At 50.0% G+C, this 12,180-nt stretch overlaps 1 protein-coding gene across 2 annotated transcripts in view; it reads right to left on the bottom strand.

The window, feature by feature from the left end:
- The window catches only part of Jag1 (jagged canonical Notch ligand 1), a 35,178-nt gene extending 23,641 nt beyond the window's left edge, over positions 1–11,537 (bottom strand). For both annotated transcript variants that reach the window (XM_027421672.2, XM_035446704.1), the window contains exons 1-3: positions 10,928–11,537; positions 10,184–10,489; positions 1,751–1,802 (exon numbers count right to left, since the gene is read on the bottom strand). In XM_027421672.2, the coding sequence (XP_027277473.1) occupies positions 1,751–1,802; positions 10,184–10,489; positions 10,928–11,008 (439 nt within the window). In that variant the 5' untranslated portion in view covers positions 11,009–11,537. The remainder of the gene's footprint in view (positions 1–1,750; positions 1,803–10,183; positions 10,490–10,927) is intronic.
- Positions 11,538–12,180: the final 643 nt, after the last annotated feature.

Below are 12,180 nucleotides of genomic sequence, written 5' to 3'. Positions count from 1 at the left end.
AACTCATAATGTAAGTTTCCTAACTGCAATGGCAGCTGTGACTATGTCACCCACTTTTCCTAGAAAGTGAGATCTGAAAGCACTTTGTTCTCATCTCAGTTTTCCTTGCCTCCTATCCAGGGACTAGTTATCTTGAGAGATCCAGGAATCCCAAAGTGTAGGGATTTCCACTGCCAAGAAATGTGGATAACCATGGGGAACTATGGATGGGCTGCAGGTCCCCGGAGGTACAGCTCTGGAGTGTGAGATGACAGATTGCATAGCCACTGTTCCACAGATGCTGGGGTAGGAATCCTCTTCCCAGGTCCTATCAGACATCCTGACCAACTCAAGGATGGATCCATCCATTGGAATATTTGAACTGCCAGTAGAATACCATTCCTACACTAGTGTGTGTACACATGTTCCACTTATTCTATTCCCCTATGCATTGTATGGTATATAAGGTAGAATGATGGAGTGTCTACACAGAGCTCAGTGTTGGGACGGGGCCCCGGGGGGCGACAGACAGATATCCATAACCTTGGCTGGCATCAACCATAAGCAAGCCTTACTGGCAAAGAGCCCTACCACCATGCTCAAAGTATAAGTGACCTTCACAATGAGGCAGCTCAGATCCTGGCCTTCCATAAGCTCCTTCCTAGGCAGAGATAATGTCTAAATAGCTGGATGCCAAACCAAGAGGACATCCCAAATGACAGACAGCCTGCCTCACATGAGGGCTGGACAAGGATTCTGTGACCCTAAGAGGTTCATGGATCCAGCCATGCTGAATTGCCCACTGAATTTAAATGCAGCCATCACTATGCCCATGCTGGATACTGACTACCTTTGACTATAATAGAAAAGTACAGTGATTTTGACGAGGGAGAAAGATCTCATTAGCAGTGCAAAATATAAGAAACAAGCTAGAGAAGCACAAGGCACGTGACATTCTGGGAGCAGAGAGCGAAGGTGAAACTCTGGATTCTTCCTGAACAAAACAAAAAATTTCAGAGAGAATCAGGTTTTCCAATGACAACCCGGCTCTGGTGATAAAAAGAAAAAAGAAAAAAAAAAAAAAGGAACTGTCTATTTTGATGTGGGTGATAAAAAAAAAGGAACTATCTATTTTGATGTGAGGGAAAACATGTTAAGTTACAGTTGACCACTGTCACCAGAGCACACCTTCACTGCCTCGCCAACCCCCACGTACCCCTCAGCAGGCCTGAAAAGCAACCTGCATAGAAAACAGAGCCATCTTTCAGAAGGGACAGGGCGGGTCGAGACTTCGGGGGCTCTGAAATTCTGCTTCAATGGGAGGTTTGTGGTGAGCAGTGTGGGAAACTCAGACTGGCTTGAGGCTCACCTGCCCACCCAGTGAAATTTAAGGTTGGTCTTTAGAGCCCAGCACCTCCCCTCTGTGGCTTTATCTTTCTGATGAGAGATTAAATGCTCACTTCAAATTTAAATGGACTTTTAAGGAGTCATTACTTTGATCCTTTAGCAGTCTACAAGGTTTTAAAGTTGTAAAACCATTAAGATCTCCATCCAGAGATAATCTAGGTCCCTTTTTGCAAAGACTGAGTAAACCCAGGGACTCTATTCTGGCTACTTAATATTTCAGATGGAAGTTCTAGGAAGTTAAGGAACAGACTCCACAGACAGGTTCACCCTGGGGTGGGGGAAGGGCGCTGGGGACTTTGGTAGATCTGCCAAGCACTGCACTTCCACAAGCATTTAAAGAAGAATTCCCTGAGGAGATACTTACGAACAGTGTCGTTACTGGAATCCCATGCCTCCACCAGCAAAGTGTAGGACCTCTGCAAGACAGATAAGCAAAGTTCAGTTACTCAGATATAGGGGGTCAATGCTTAGATGCTGCAGTCTCTGGGCCTCCCTGTGCACTCTGCCTGCAGCCCCAAAAATAGAAAACCAAAAAGGCAACTGGATATTTGAAGCCTGACCAACCTCTACTTTTGTCTTTAGCACTCATCCCAGGTTGACAACTCAACTTTCACCCAGCAGGGGCATACTGGGGCTCAGGCCAAGCAAGCAAGCAAGCAGCCCAGAGTCCTGATCAGAAAATAGTGTACCTCCCTATATGGGAACACGTAACATACAGGTTTCCCAAAACTTTCCAGTCCCTGGTTCTAGTGCATGAGAAAAAAAAAACCCACACAAAGAATTTATCCCAAGCCAACCTACTCAGGTATTTGTACTGAGAGAGAACTGCTAGGGTTACGCTTTGGGCCCTCGTAGTGGCAGTCCCTAGGGAGGCCCCCTTTTCCTTTTCAGAACCCCTTTGAAAGCCCTGTCTGTGTGAGACCATCCCAGCTCCCACAAGTATCAGGTGACTCTAGGAAGAAGGAGGGGTAGGCTCAAAGAATTAAGACAAAGGCAGCAACCTAGCTTGGGTGGTGGGGTGGGTTGTGGCAGTCTGTGGGAGAAAGTACAAAGGAGAAGCCACTGCACACCCATGGGGTATATTTATTGATGAACGTATCTGTCAATAAGATCTAACATTCCTGGAATAATCAGTTAGGTAACTAAACAAATTCCCTGGATACTGGCAAGATGCCAGCTATGCTACTGAAGCACTTGCTATCTTCTCAGCTTGTCTCTGAATTCTTCCCGCTTCCCCCAGACCCAAGTCATTAGCAAATTTCCACTCTGACTCAAATCTTCACTCACAACAAGCACGCAGGTGAAGCTTGCTAAGCCTAACTGAGGACTGGAGAAATATGGTGGAGAAAAGGAACAAAACAGGTTTGTGTAGCCTTGCTCTGCCACCGCCATGAACCCATGCAATGCTTATGTTGCTCAGATAACCACAATGCCACCAGAAACACTGCTGCCAGAGGAAGAGATGGCACTGATAGGGTAAAGGCATGGGAGAAAAAGCAGGAGGTTTCATTCATAAATCAAGGGCAGCTTATTACTCTCTCAGTGACACAGCAGGTCTGTTCTGACTACAAAAATATCTTGTGATAGACCCTGCCTTGGAATTCAGCCGAAATATGTTTCATACTTACAGCAGGATTCCATTTCGTTCACTGATAACTGTGGGAAAATGCTCACAAAGCAAGCAAAACCAGGCAAGCTGGGACACATACCCAGCCCTCTTCTGTTAGTGGCTGTGGGTCCAAATACATTGTTATTGTCGTTAATATTTTATTAGTGAAAGTTACACCTTATTTACAGCCTCTTTAAGTTTCCTAGGACTTCCTACAAATTATAGGACTCTTCTCGAAGAGCACAAGAAATTATATTTCTCTACTGATTCATGGTGAGAGCCAAGTCAAAATGAGGCCAGATGTGTGGCTGATTCTGTATAATTAAGCCCTTCATTTGTTGGTCACGTTGAGGCCCACATCCTTCACTTCAACAATATTGCTGTAATTAATCCTCTGATTAAATGCATTGATACCAAGAGTTTTGACAGACTTGCACAAGCACTAAACACACATAATACCCACAAACACCACTGCAAAGGAAGGTGCCTTGGAACCAGCTGGCACAGCAGTATTCACTCAGCTTCATATTCAAGGCAGAAGGCATCCTTAGACCTTGCACAAGAACTTGTAAGATCAAGCCATCTTCGAGGTTCATCTCGGATTCAGAAGTTGCTGACCAACACTACCCAGGCTGGAACTGGGACTGATGGTATGATCCCTAATCCAATGTCTTCCTTTTGGGAGGTGCAAGTGGGCTAGAATTAAGGGTAGGGGCTTGCAGTGACAGTAGTCAAAGCCTGGACTTTGCTCTCTCTTGAGAGCCTGGATTAGAGTTCCAGGTCTCCTGGGGCATGGGTGCCCTGCCTTTAGAGAAAGGATTCCCTCCAAGGCTTTTATTAAGAGGCATTCTTCCCTCCCACTCCATCCCCACACTATAGATCAACAATCAAGATAATTTGGCAATGATTATTAGTTGCTAGGGAGCTTTAATTTTTTCCCAGGCCCACGCCTGACCTCTGTACATCCCCAGCTTATATGTCCGAACACAGATTCTAGACCATGTGTATCTCATGTCACTCAAGGAGATACCCAGCCACAAATCAGCCACATGTGACTGGCTGCTACAAATCATCCCCAGCAGAGGCCAAGTCCCCAGTCCTAGGAGGGTTTGGAAGGGGCTTAGAAAGGCAAGTTTTGCTCAATCTCAACACCCAAAAACCAAACAAAAAGCAAATTCTGAGTTTTGCTGGGGTTCAAACAATAGCAGACTTTGAGGAGTCACCTGGGTTTTTTCTTGTGTCCTCAGTGTCCCCAGAGTAGTAGTCTGGGGGCAAAACAAGAGGCAGGATAGTTACCAGATCTTCCATCTGGATCTGTAAGTGAGTCACTTTCTGGCCCTTCCCAGCCCCAGGCTCAAGGACATCTGGCAGTGTGGCAGCTGACTTCCATTCTTGTGAAGCACCAAAAAGGACTGGTCAGCTTTCAAAATGGCCTTTTGGGAAATTTTCATGCAATTTTACCTACAGAAGAGTCTTGGCATCAAAGTCCCCAAGGCATCCCACAGTCACCAGGTTGCCTTACTCAGGCTCGGTCACCGGGCACCTCCTCTTCCTATCCTCCACACTTGAGCTGCTGGTCTAGGGTTCATTCTTTGTCCTGCCCCACTCCATGGTCGTTACCTTGGCACTGGGCAAAGCAGTAAGCACTTAATTGCCACATTAAGCAGGGGGGATGTGAGAAACAAAGGTGATTGTGTTGGCAGCTGGGAGCTTCCTTTTCCTGGCAACAGTGGCAGCCAAACCAAGCCCTAAGAAGTGGCTGCCTCCCCTCCTGCCAAGCTGACGGACACAAACAAACCGCCATCCAAACAGCACGCGTGTGGAGTCCAAAACCCCAGACCACTGCGACAGACAGGCCCGCCAGAGGCATGCTCATCCTGGGAATGCCCCGAGTGCCAACACAGCCATTGTACATAGCCTGTTGGCCCCGGGTCTGTCAGGGGCCCTGCATGCGCTCTGCTGACTCAACTGTTGCTTCCTGTCACTTGTCCTGTATTAGCAGTATTTCTGGAGAGGCCCCATTCTTCTCTGTAATCCTCACTTCAGTCAGTCCAGCCAACTCTATTGTACTGCCTGCGTCTGGGTGGCCAGAGTATAAAATATTCCAGTCACAAAACATGTGAAACAAAAAAGGTTTCAGAGAGTCCATGTGTGGGCACACACAATCCCTGTCTTTTGGGGTTTTGGCAAGGTGAGGGGTGAAGAAAAGACCACTCCCCTAGAGCATGCAAGCTGAGGCTCTAGTCATAGAAAGCAACCATTTCTGTGGGGTTTGACATGTCAATAGAGAGTGATCTGGTTACAAAGGGTGATTTTCTCATCAAAGCCCACCTCAAAGGCTCGCCAAGGGGCCCCAGAGCTCATATCCAGATTTGAGACTCTCAATGAGAGGCCCCTAACCCCTTTCCCATCATTACCCTTACCTGTTTGAAAGGCATCCCACTGATAATTAAATGCACCAGTTACAAAAGGGTGGTGAGGTTAATAGATAGAATACCAAGAAGCCAGCCAAGCACAACCATCCAGTTCACACAGAGCAAGCCCGAACAAGAAGCCTTTCTACTTATTTACCAAAAGTGCATAAAAACTGGGCTGAGCTGGTAGAGGACTCAGTTTGATTATTTACATGCCCCCTTTAACCACTAGGAGCCACCCTGGGAATGTCTTCCCCACACATGTGCTGCTCCAGTAAGAGATGTTACGGACACCATGAATAACAGCCAAGGGGGCTGCTGTGGGCCAAGCCATAATCAGAAGCCAGCCAGCAACAGTTTCTGAACCCAGGACCCATGTCCCTCCCCCCCCCCTACTATGTTAGAATCTTCACTTTCATGCCTCCCAAATACATCCTTCAGCCCTTGGCAGAAAAGGTTAAGTCGATTTTGTTTTAATGATTTTTTAAGTATATTTAAGAGCTGGAATCCCAAAACCTTGGGTTGGGTGATCTCTAGTACTTTAGCAAGGAGAATTCTCAGGACTAGTTGTCATTATGGATTATCAAGCTAGCTGTATGCACACCCACGGTTTATGCATCCTCACATTGTTAAGTAATCTAGAAGCCTGACACTGGGACACCAAGTTTGGCCCTTCTTCAACAGGAACAGCGGCTACTTTGAATTTGGCTGGCCAAGCTCTCTGCTTGCATTCCTGTTTTCACATGTGAAATGTGAAGACTCCTTATGGCCTTGGCCTTCTTTTCTCACAGTCTTCTCTTCCATGGTAAATTTCCCACTTGTTCTCTGTACAAAGTGTTCCGAAGGTCCCAGTACTTGTAAAGATGTTAAGCAGCGTTCAGATTGTTGGCTTTCTGGGAAGTTATGTATCTAAATACATTGCTGTGGCCTCTTCTTCTGACCCACTCAGCTTCCAACAACAGCACTGAACCTAGAGCTTCAGCATGTTCTACAAATATTCTAAGTCCCTATAGAATTATGGGTGTGGAGCTGGTGGGCTGCAAATTCCTGTAAGTACTAGAGGTTTGATCAAGTTGCTAAGAGACAAGAAAAGGGGGAAAACACAGACAGGGTTATACCTGCAAGAGAAGGAAAACTATTAGAAACCAAATAAGTACTGGGGGACAGGAGTCCATGCAGGTTACAGCTGTTCTACTGTGCTTGCAAGCTACCCTATCTCAATATTCACCCCAAGTCCAGTACTGTAATATAAACATGTTTGAGGCAGATTTCCTAAAGCAAAAGAATGTTCTCTCCATACATAGGGCATCCTTTGCGCTGAGTATATACACAAAGGTGTTGTTTACACACACGTTGAGCACACAGGTAAGGTACAAAAAAGCCAACTTAAAGAGAACCTTATTCCTCTGTCATCCATAGCCAAAGACTGGTCATTTACATTCTGTGATTAGCCACCTGATGGCAACTTGACTAACTCTGGTTACTCAGACTGTAAGTGTGAGAAGGGCTCAAGCAGGCATCCTTCTGCTATGTTACAATCACATTTCACTGGCTTTTCCTAAAATAATTGCAGTTGAGCTCAGCAAGACTCTGAATGGGGTCAATGGTATTTAAAGATAAAGCCAGATACTCCAGTTGTTTGACCCAAGTCATTGCAATTTAGGGCCACCAATGTAGTTATATGACTAAGGTTAAAAAAAAAAAAAGCGTAATTGCACTAATGCATTTTTAATGAGCAGGCACTACTGGGATTTTTGAACTAATTTGGGGAGGTGCAAATTAACCATTTCAGTGATTTATTAATGGTTATTCCCAAATCATTTCTTGTTAAGCCCAATTACCTACCATAATGATGTTCTTCTTATCACCTAGTACCCCAAATTGAGAATAATAAATCAAGCTGGTTGATGTAAGTTGAGCTCCCTTGCAGCATGGATGACAACACAATCAGAAGTCACTGACATAAAGCTAAAAGACTGGGACCAGAGCAGGATGATACCAGGTAGGATGTAACCCAAGGGGGATATAACCAGATGTGATACTGAAATAGCAGAGAAGCCCACTTCAGAGCATCTCACACGCTGGGATGCAGATTGTGTTTCATATCTGACCAAATCATTTCCTCCTCTTCCTCTCTAGACCACGAAAGCGGGCAATAGTATCAAACAAAAGACAGGAATTACATGACCTTCTTCACTGGACTAGCCTTGCTAACCGCAGTGTTTCCCTTCCCTTGTAAGCCAATTTAGGAGGACTTAGCCCAAATGACAACTATGCCTGCTTAGGGGTTGGCAGCTTATGTGGCTAAGAGGCCAAGGTAGCCTGGAGTTTCTGTTTGCTTTTTAAACTCTGTCTATGCACCACATTTCACTGTTACCGATCCAAGAAAAAAAAAGTTCTTTTGGTGTTTTTTGTTTGTTTGTTTTTGTCACTGGAGTCAAACCCAGAGCCTTTGAGAATACTAGGCATATATATATATATATATATATATATATATATATATATATATATGTATATATTTTTCTCTGGCAGAGAGCAGAGAGCTACACTCCCAACCCTGGAAACCAGGTTTTGAAGATAAGCTTCTAATGTTAATTAGCAAAAGTGAATGAAGCTGTGCTATCCACTAGCAGGAGTGAAGCTGCAGGCTTTCACTGAAGCTAACACTCACCCTGGAGTCATTCTTGGAAGTTACAGACAGCAGCGTTTCTCTAACCGCACTGAGGAAAATAAACTAAAACAATACACCCAAACTTCTCTTGGGAAGTAAAGCTTGTATTTCACAGGAGGCCTTTTTGGGGCAGCAGGGTGGAGACTTGTTTATGAGTGATGCATGTACTTGGCCCAGCTTCAGAAGAACCACATTCTCAGTGTTGACCCAGTGGGTCTCCCTCTTTCTAGAAAAGCCGAGTCCATTTCATGGTTGGTGACCCATGGGGCCCTGAAGGCACTGAGGAGTACTAGGCAAGTCAGTGGTGGCAACCTGCTATCCACTCATACGGTTTCAGCTCCTTGTCTGTGAAGGACACTCTGCCAGGTGTCAAAAGCAGACAGCCACACTTCTAGGTCACTTTTCCCCAGCTAGCCCGTGGAGGAGCAAGCCTGTCTGTTTTCATCCAAGCCATCCTCCCTCTGACCCCTCTCTCCAAAATAAACCTCAGCCAGGCCTGCCGTTTTTTCCACATCACTAATAAGATTCCTTTTATGGTCTTGTGAAAAGCACGGGGGTCGGACTGATGCTAGGGAGGGTGGAACCACCTGCAGGCCCCTTCCTCCTAAATTCCAAATACAGTTCAAGGGCAGCCAGCACTCACCCTAAGCTTGGACCCAGCCAGATTTAGAGGTGGCCAACCTCTTTAGCTTAAAGTTCTCCCTAATAGGGGATTAACAAACAAGACAAACATTCTTTGTAAAAGTGAAATCCCACAACAGACACAGCCCAGCCCGCAGAGCTGGAAAGAACTTCACCTACAGCAGCAGTCCCCTGCCAAAATAAGACCCTTTTAATAGCATGTTTTTGATAACTGTCTTATCGCACCCACAGCAAAGGCCAACTCCTGTAAAAGCAGACTTTAAGAGCGAGCTCAGCTTCGCACACAGACTGAGCCAGACAGGCTCCTCTCCCGCCCCTCTTCAGAGTTTCAAATCACAGCCCAAACCCGCGGGTAGGAGGCAGCAGAGCGCACCCCATCAGAGCACGTGGCGGAAAGCAATCCTCCGGGGCACAGAGCTCCCCCCTCTTACCACCCACCCTCGGAGCACAAGCTTGGCCAAGCACCAGTCCTGGCAGCGAGTCACGCCTCCTGGACAACGGGCACACCCCCACCATTTCCCTTTCCTCCCCTTCTGCAATAGCACCCATCTTCCGTCCACCCATTTTGGGATGTTGCAAGGGCTTTGCGGCAGAGTCTGCCAGCTGTACGCCGGCCTCAAACTGTTCCGAGGGCCGTGAAGGGAGATGAGAGTGCATGCACTTGCACCCAAAAACACTACTTCCAGCGGGCCTCCCCTTCGAAGCCTTGCCACAGCCCCGGAAGGGCTAGCTGAGGCCGTGTGCCCTCCGGACGAAGAGTGTGCGCCCGCCCTTCCCGGGGAAGTTTGCAAACACAGCTGTTCCAGAGCTGGGGAACCGCTGGGAGCGAGGCAGCCAGGGCTACACCGAGCAGGGGCGGGAGGAAGGGGCCGGCAGGGGGCGGGGGTTCCCAGACTAAAGCCTGGACTCCAGTGGGAGACACCCCTGCAGCCGCCACCCCAGGCTGGAGAGCGCCCTCCAACACACCAAAATCTCCCCTGAAGTCGCGGGAAGCCGGCTCCCCCACACCCTGCAGGAAGGACACACCCGCCCTCGGGGCGGCTCACGGGAAAGGGGAGGGTGCCAATTTGGACAGCGTTAAGAGGGCAGACTGTGCGAAGTCGCCTTCCAGGGCGCCCTGAGTTTTAGTTAAGCACAGAGATCATCTACAGTGACCTCCTGGTTAGGGGTAGCTATTGCAAGTACCAAGTATAAAACTAGCATCCTTGGGCACTTTCCCCCGCCCTCCCGTCCTCTTCAGTGGCCCCATTTCAGTAAGCTAAGCAAACACCATCGGGGATGGAAGACCCGCCTGGCCCATCTCGTTCAAGGTCTAGCTAGCTGTAGCATGAACTCTCAGACTCGCCACCTCAAAAGCCTCTCCACTTAGCGCAAAGTTTCAAGCCAGGAGCTATTAAATCTTCTCAAGGGAATACAGGGCTCGGCCCCGAGTTCGATTCCATCTGGGAATCGTTCACTCACCGGCCAGGCGAAACTGAAAGGCAGAACGATGCGATTACGGTCGTTGCCGCGGCTGGCCTTGAGATTGAAGGTGTTGCCTCCAATGACGGGCGTGGACCCTGAGCCGAAGCTGCAGGGTCCCCCGGCCGTGACGCGGGACTGATACTCCTTGAGGCACACTTTGAAGTACGTGTCACACTCGTCTCGGGTGCACTTGCGGTCGCCAGGGTTCCGGGCGCCGCCGCAGCAGTTCCCATTCTGCAGTTCTCCGTTCACGTTCTGCATGGACAGGATCTCCAGCTCAAACTGACCCGAGGCCCCGCACACCTGCCAACCAGGAAAGAAGGTCAACGCATGAGAAAGTTTTTCCTCGCGAGGTGGAGACTCCCTGAGACCCCCCACCCCACAAGCCGCGAAGACTCCTAGGCGGCAAGTGAAAATAATTTTGCAAAACTAGGTTCAGGGCTTGCCCTGATTCAGGGGCATAAAAACCAAGTGCGGGAAAAATCGGAGAAGTGCCCCGAGGAGCCAAAAGGCCGTACTCTACCCAGCCTGGAGGAGTTTATCTTTCGAGGCCGGAGACTTCCCTCTGGGGAGCCAGCGTTCCCAGACCCACTGTAACCTCTTGGATGGAGAGTCAGGGTCAGGGAGCCTGGTGCCCAAGGACTCAGGAGCTTGCTCTGGGAGCCACAGCCGCCCGCGTCCTGGACGCCACGAGGGAAGGGAGAAAAGTGCGGGGAGTAAGAGCGGGAGAGAGACTCCTACCTTGGCTCGCAGGGCACAGAGCAGGGCGAGCAGAAGGCTCAGGGGGCGCCCGGGCCGGCCGCGCGTCCGTGGGGACCGCATCGCTGCGCCGCGCGCCGCGGGCACTCCGGACGCCGCCGCCGCCGCCGCCGCCGCCGCCGCTAGCACTGGTGTTCCCGCCGAGGCTGCCGTCGCCGCTGCCCCCGCGGCCGCCGTGTCCCGGCTCTAATATACTCCGTGGATTGGAGCATGCACGACTGGAAAACAACACCACTTTTCAAAAGCCCTTTCAAGAGCAGCGCGTTCCAGAAGGCAAAGAGGCCGGCCTCCTTTTATTATTCTGATCGCTTCTTTGAGGCGCTCCCCCTCCTTTTCCACCTCTCGGCTTTCTTTCCTTCTCTCGCGCTCCCCTTCTTTTATTATTATGATTATGCGCAGCCTTTTATTCCCTTTCAGATCAGCTGCATGGAACGCGGGGGAGGGAGGAGAAAAAAAAAAAAAAACTGAGCCTAGCTAGCCTGCCGGCTGCAGGTAACACAATGACGCGTGCCCGCCTGGCTCTCGGAGAGGGACCCGGAGCGCCCGTCTGGGAGCCGCGACTCAGGCTGGCCACCTCTACCCAGCACGAGGAACAAGGCGCATGCGCGATTGTTAATATTCATAAGGGGCGTGCCCGGCATCAAACACGCCCCTTTCCTCCGGGTTGGTAGGGAGGGAACTTAGAAGGGGTTGGGGGGCTGCGATAAGTGGCGGGTGGCGTGGCTGTCCGGGGGGCCCCCCCCACGCAGACCACTGCTTTGGGGACCTCGGGCCAAGTGAAAGGAAGGACCCGGGGGGGGGGGGAACGTGGAGGAGCCCGTGGCTCTGAGACGCCCAGAGTGCCTCCGCCCGACCGCCCCCTCGGTGCGCGGCCTGAGCGCCCAGGCAAGCCCCAGGTGTAGGCGCCGCGGTGCGGCCGGAGCAGTTGGGGCGGGCGGCTTCCGCCTTCCGAGCCGCCTGCGTCAGCTGCGGCTTTCGCCCCGGGAGGAGGGAGGCTTTCTTCCCGGGAGGAGGGACTGCCCTCCGGGAGACCGGGCGGCTCCCTGCGAGCGAGCGAGCCCAGAGCTCTGTGCTGGCGGCGGCGAGACTGGCGCGCTCGCCGCCGCCGTCTGCTTGCCCCGCAGAGGCGACCTGGGCAGACGCTGCTGGGAACTTTGAAAAACTTTCCCGGAGCCAGACTTGCCGCAAATTCGAGGGAAAGCCTCGGCCGCGCGCCATCCCTTCCCAAATCCCAG

Source organism: Cricetulus griseus, chromosome 6 (genome assembly GCF_003668045.3).
Source record: "Cricetulus griseus strain 17A/GY chromosome 6, alternate assembly CriGri-PICRH-1.0, whole genome shotgun sequence".
Classification (NCBI taxonomy): Eukaryota; Metazoa; Chordata; class Mammalia; order Rodentia; family Cricetidae; genus Cricetulus; species Cricetulus griseus.
The sequence above is the reverse complement of the archived record's forward strand: the minus strand, read 5'-3'. Positions and strand labels throughout refer to the sequence as shown.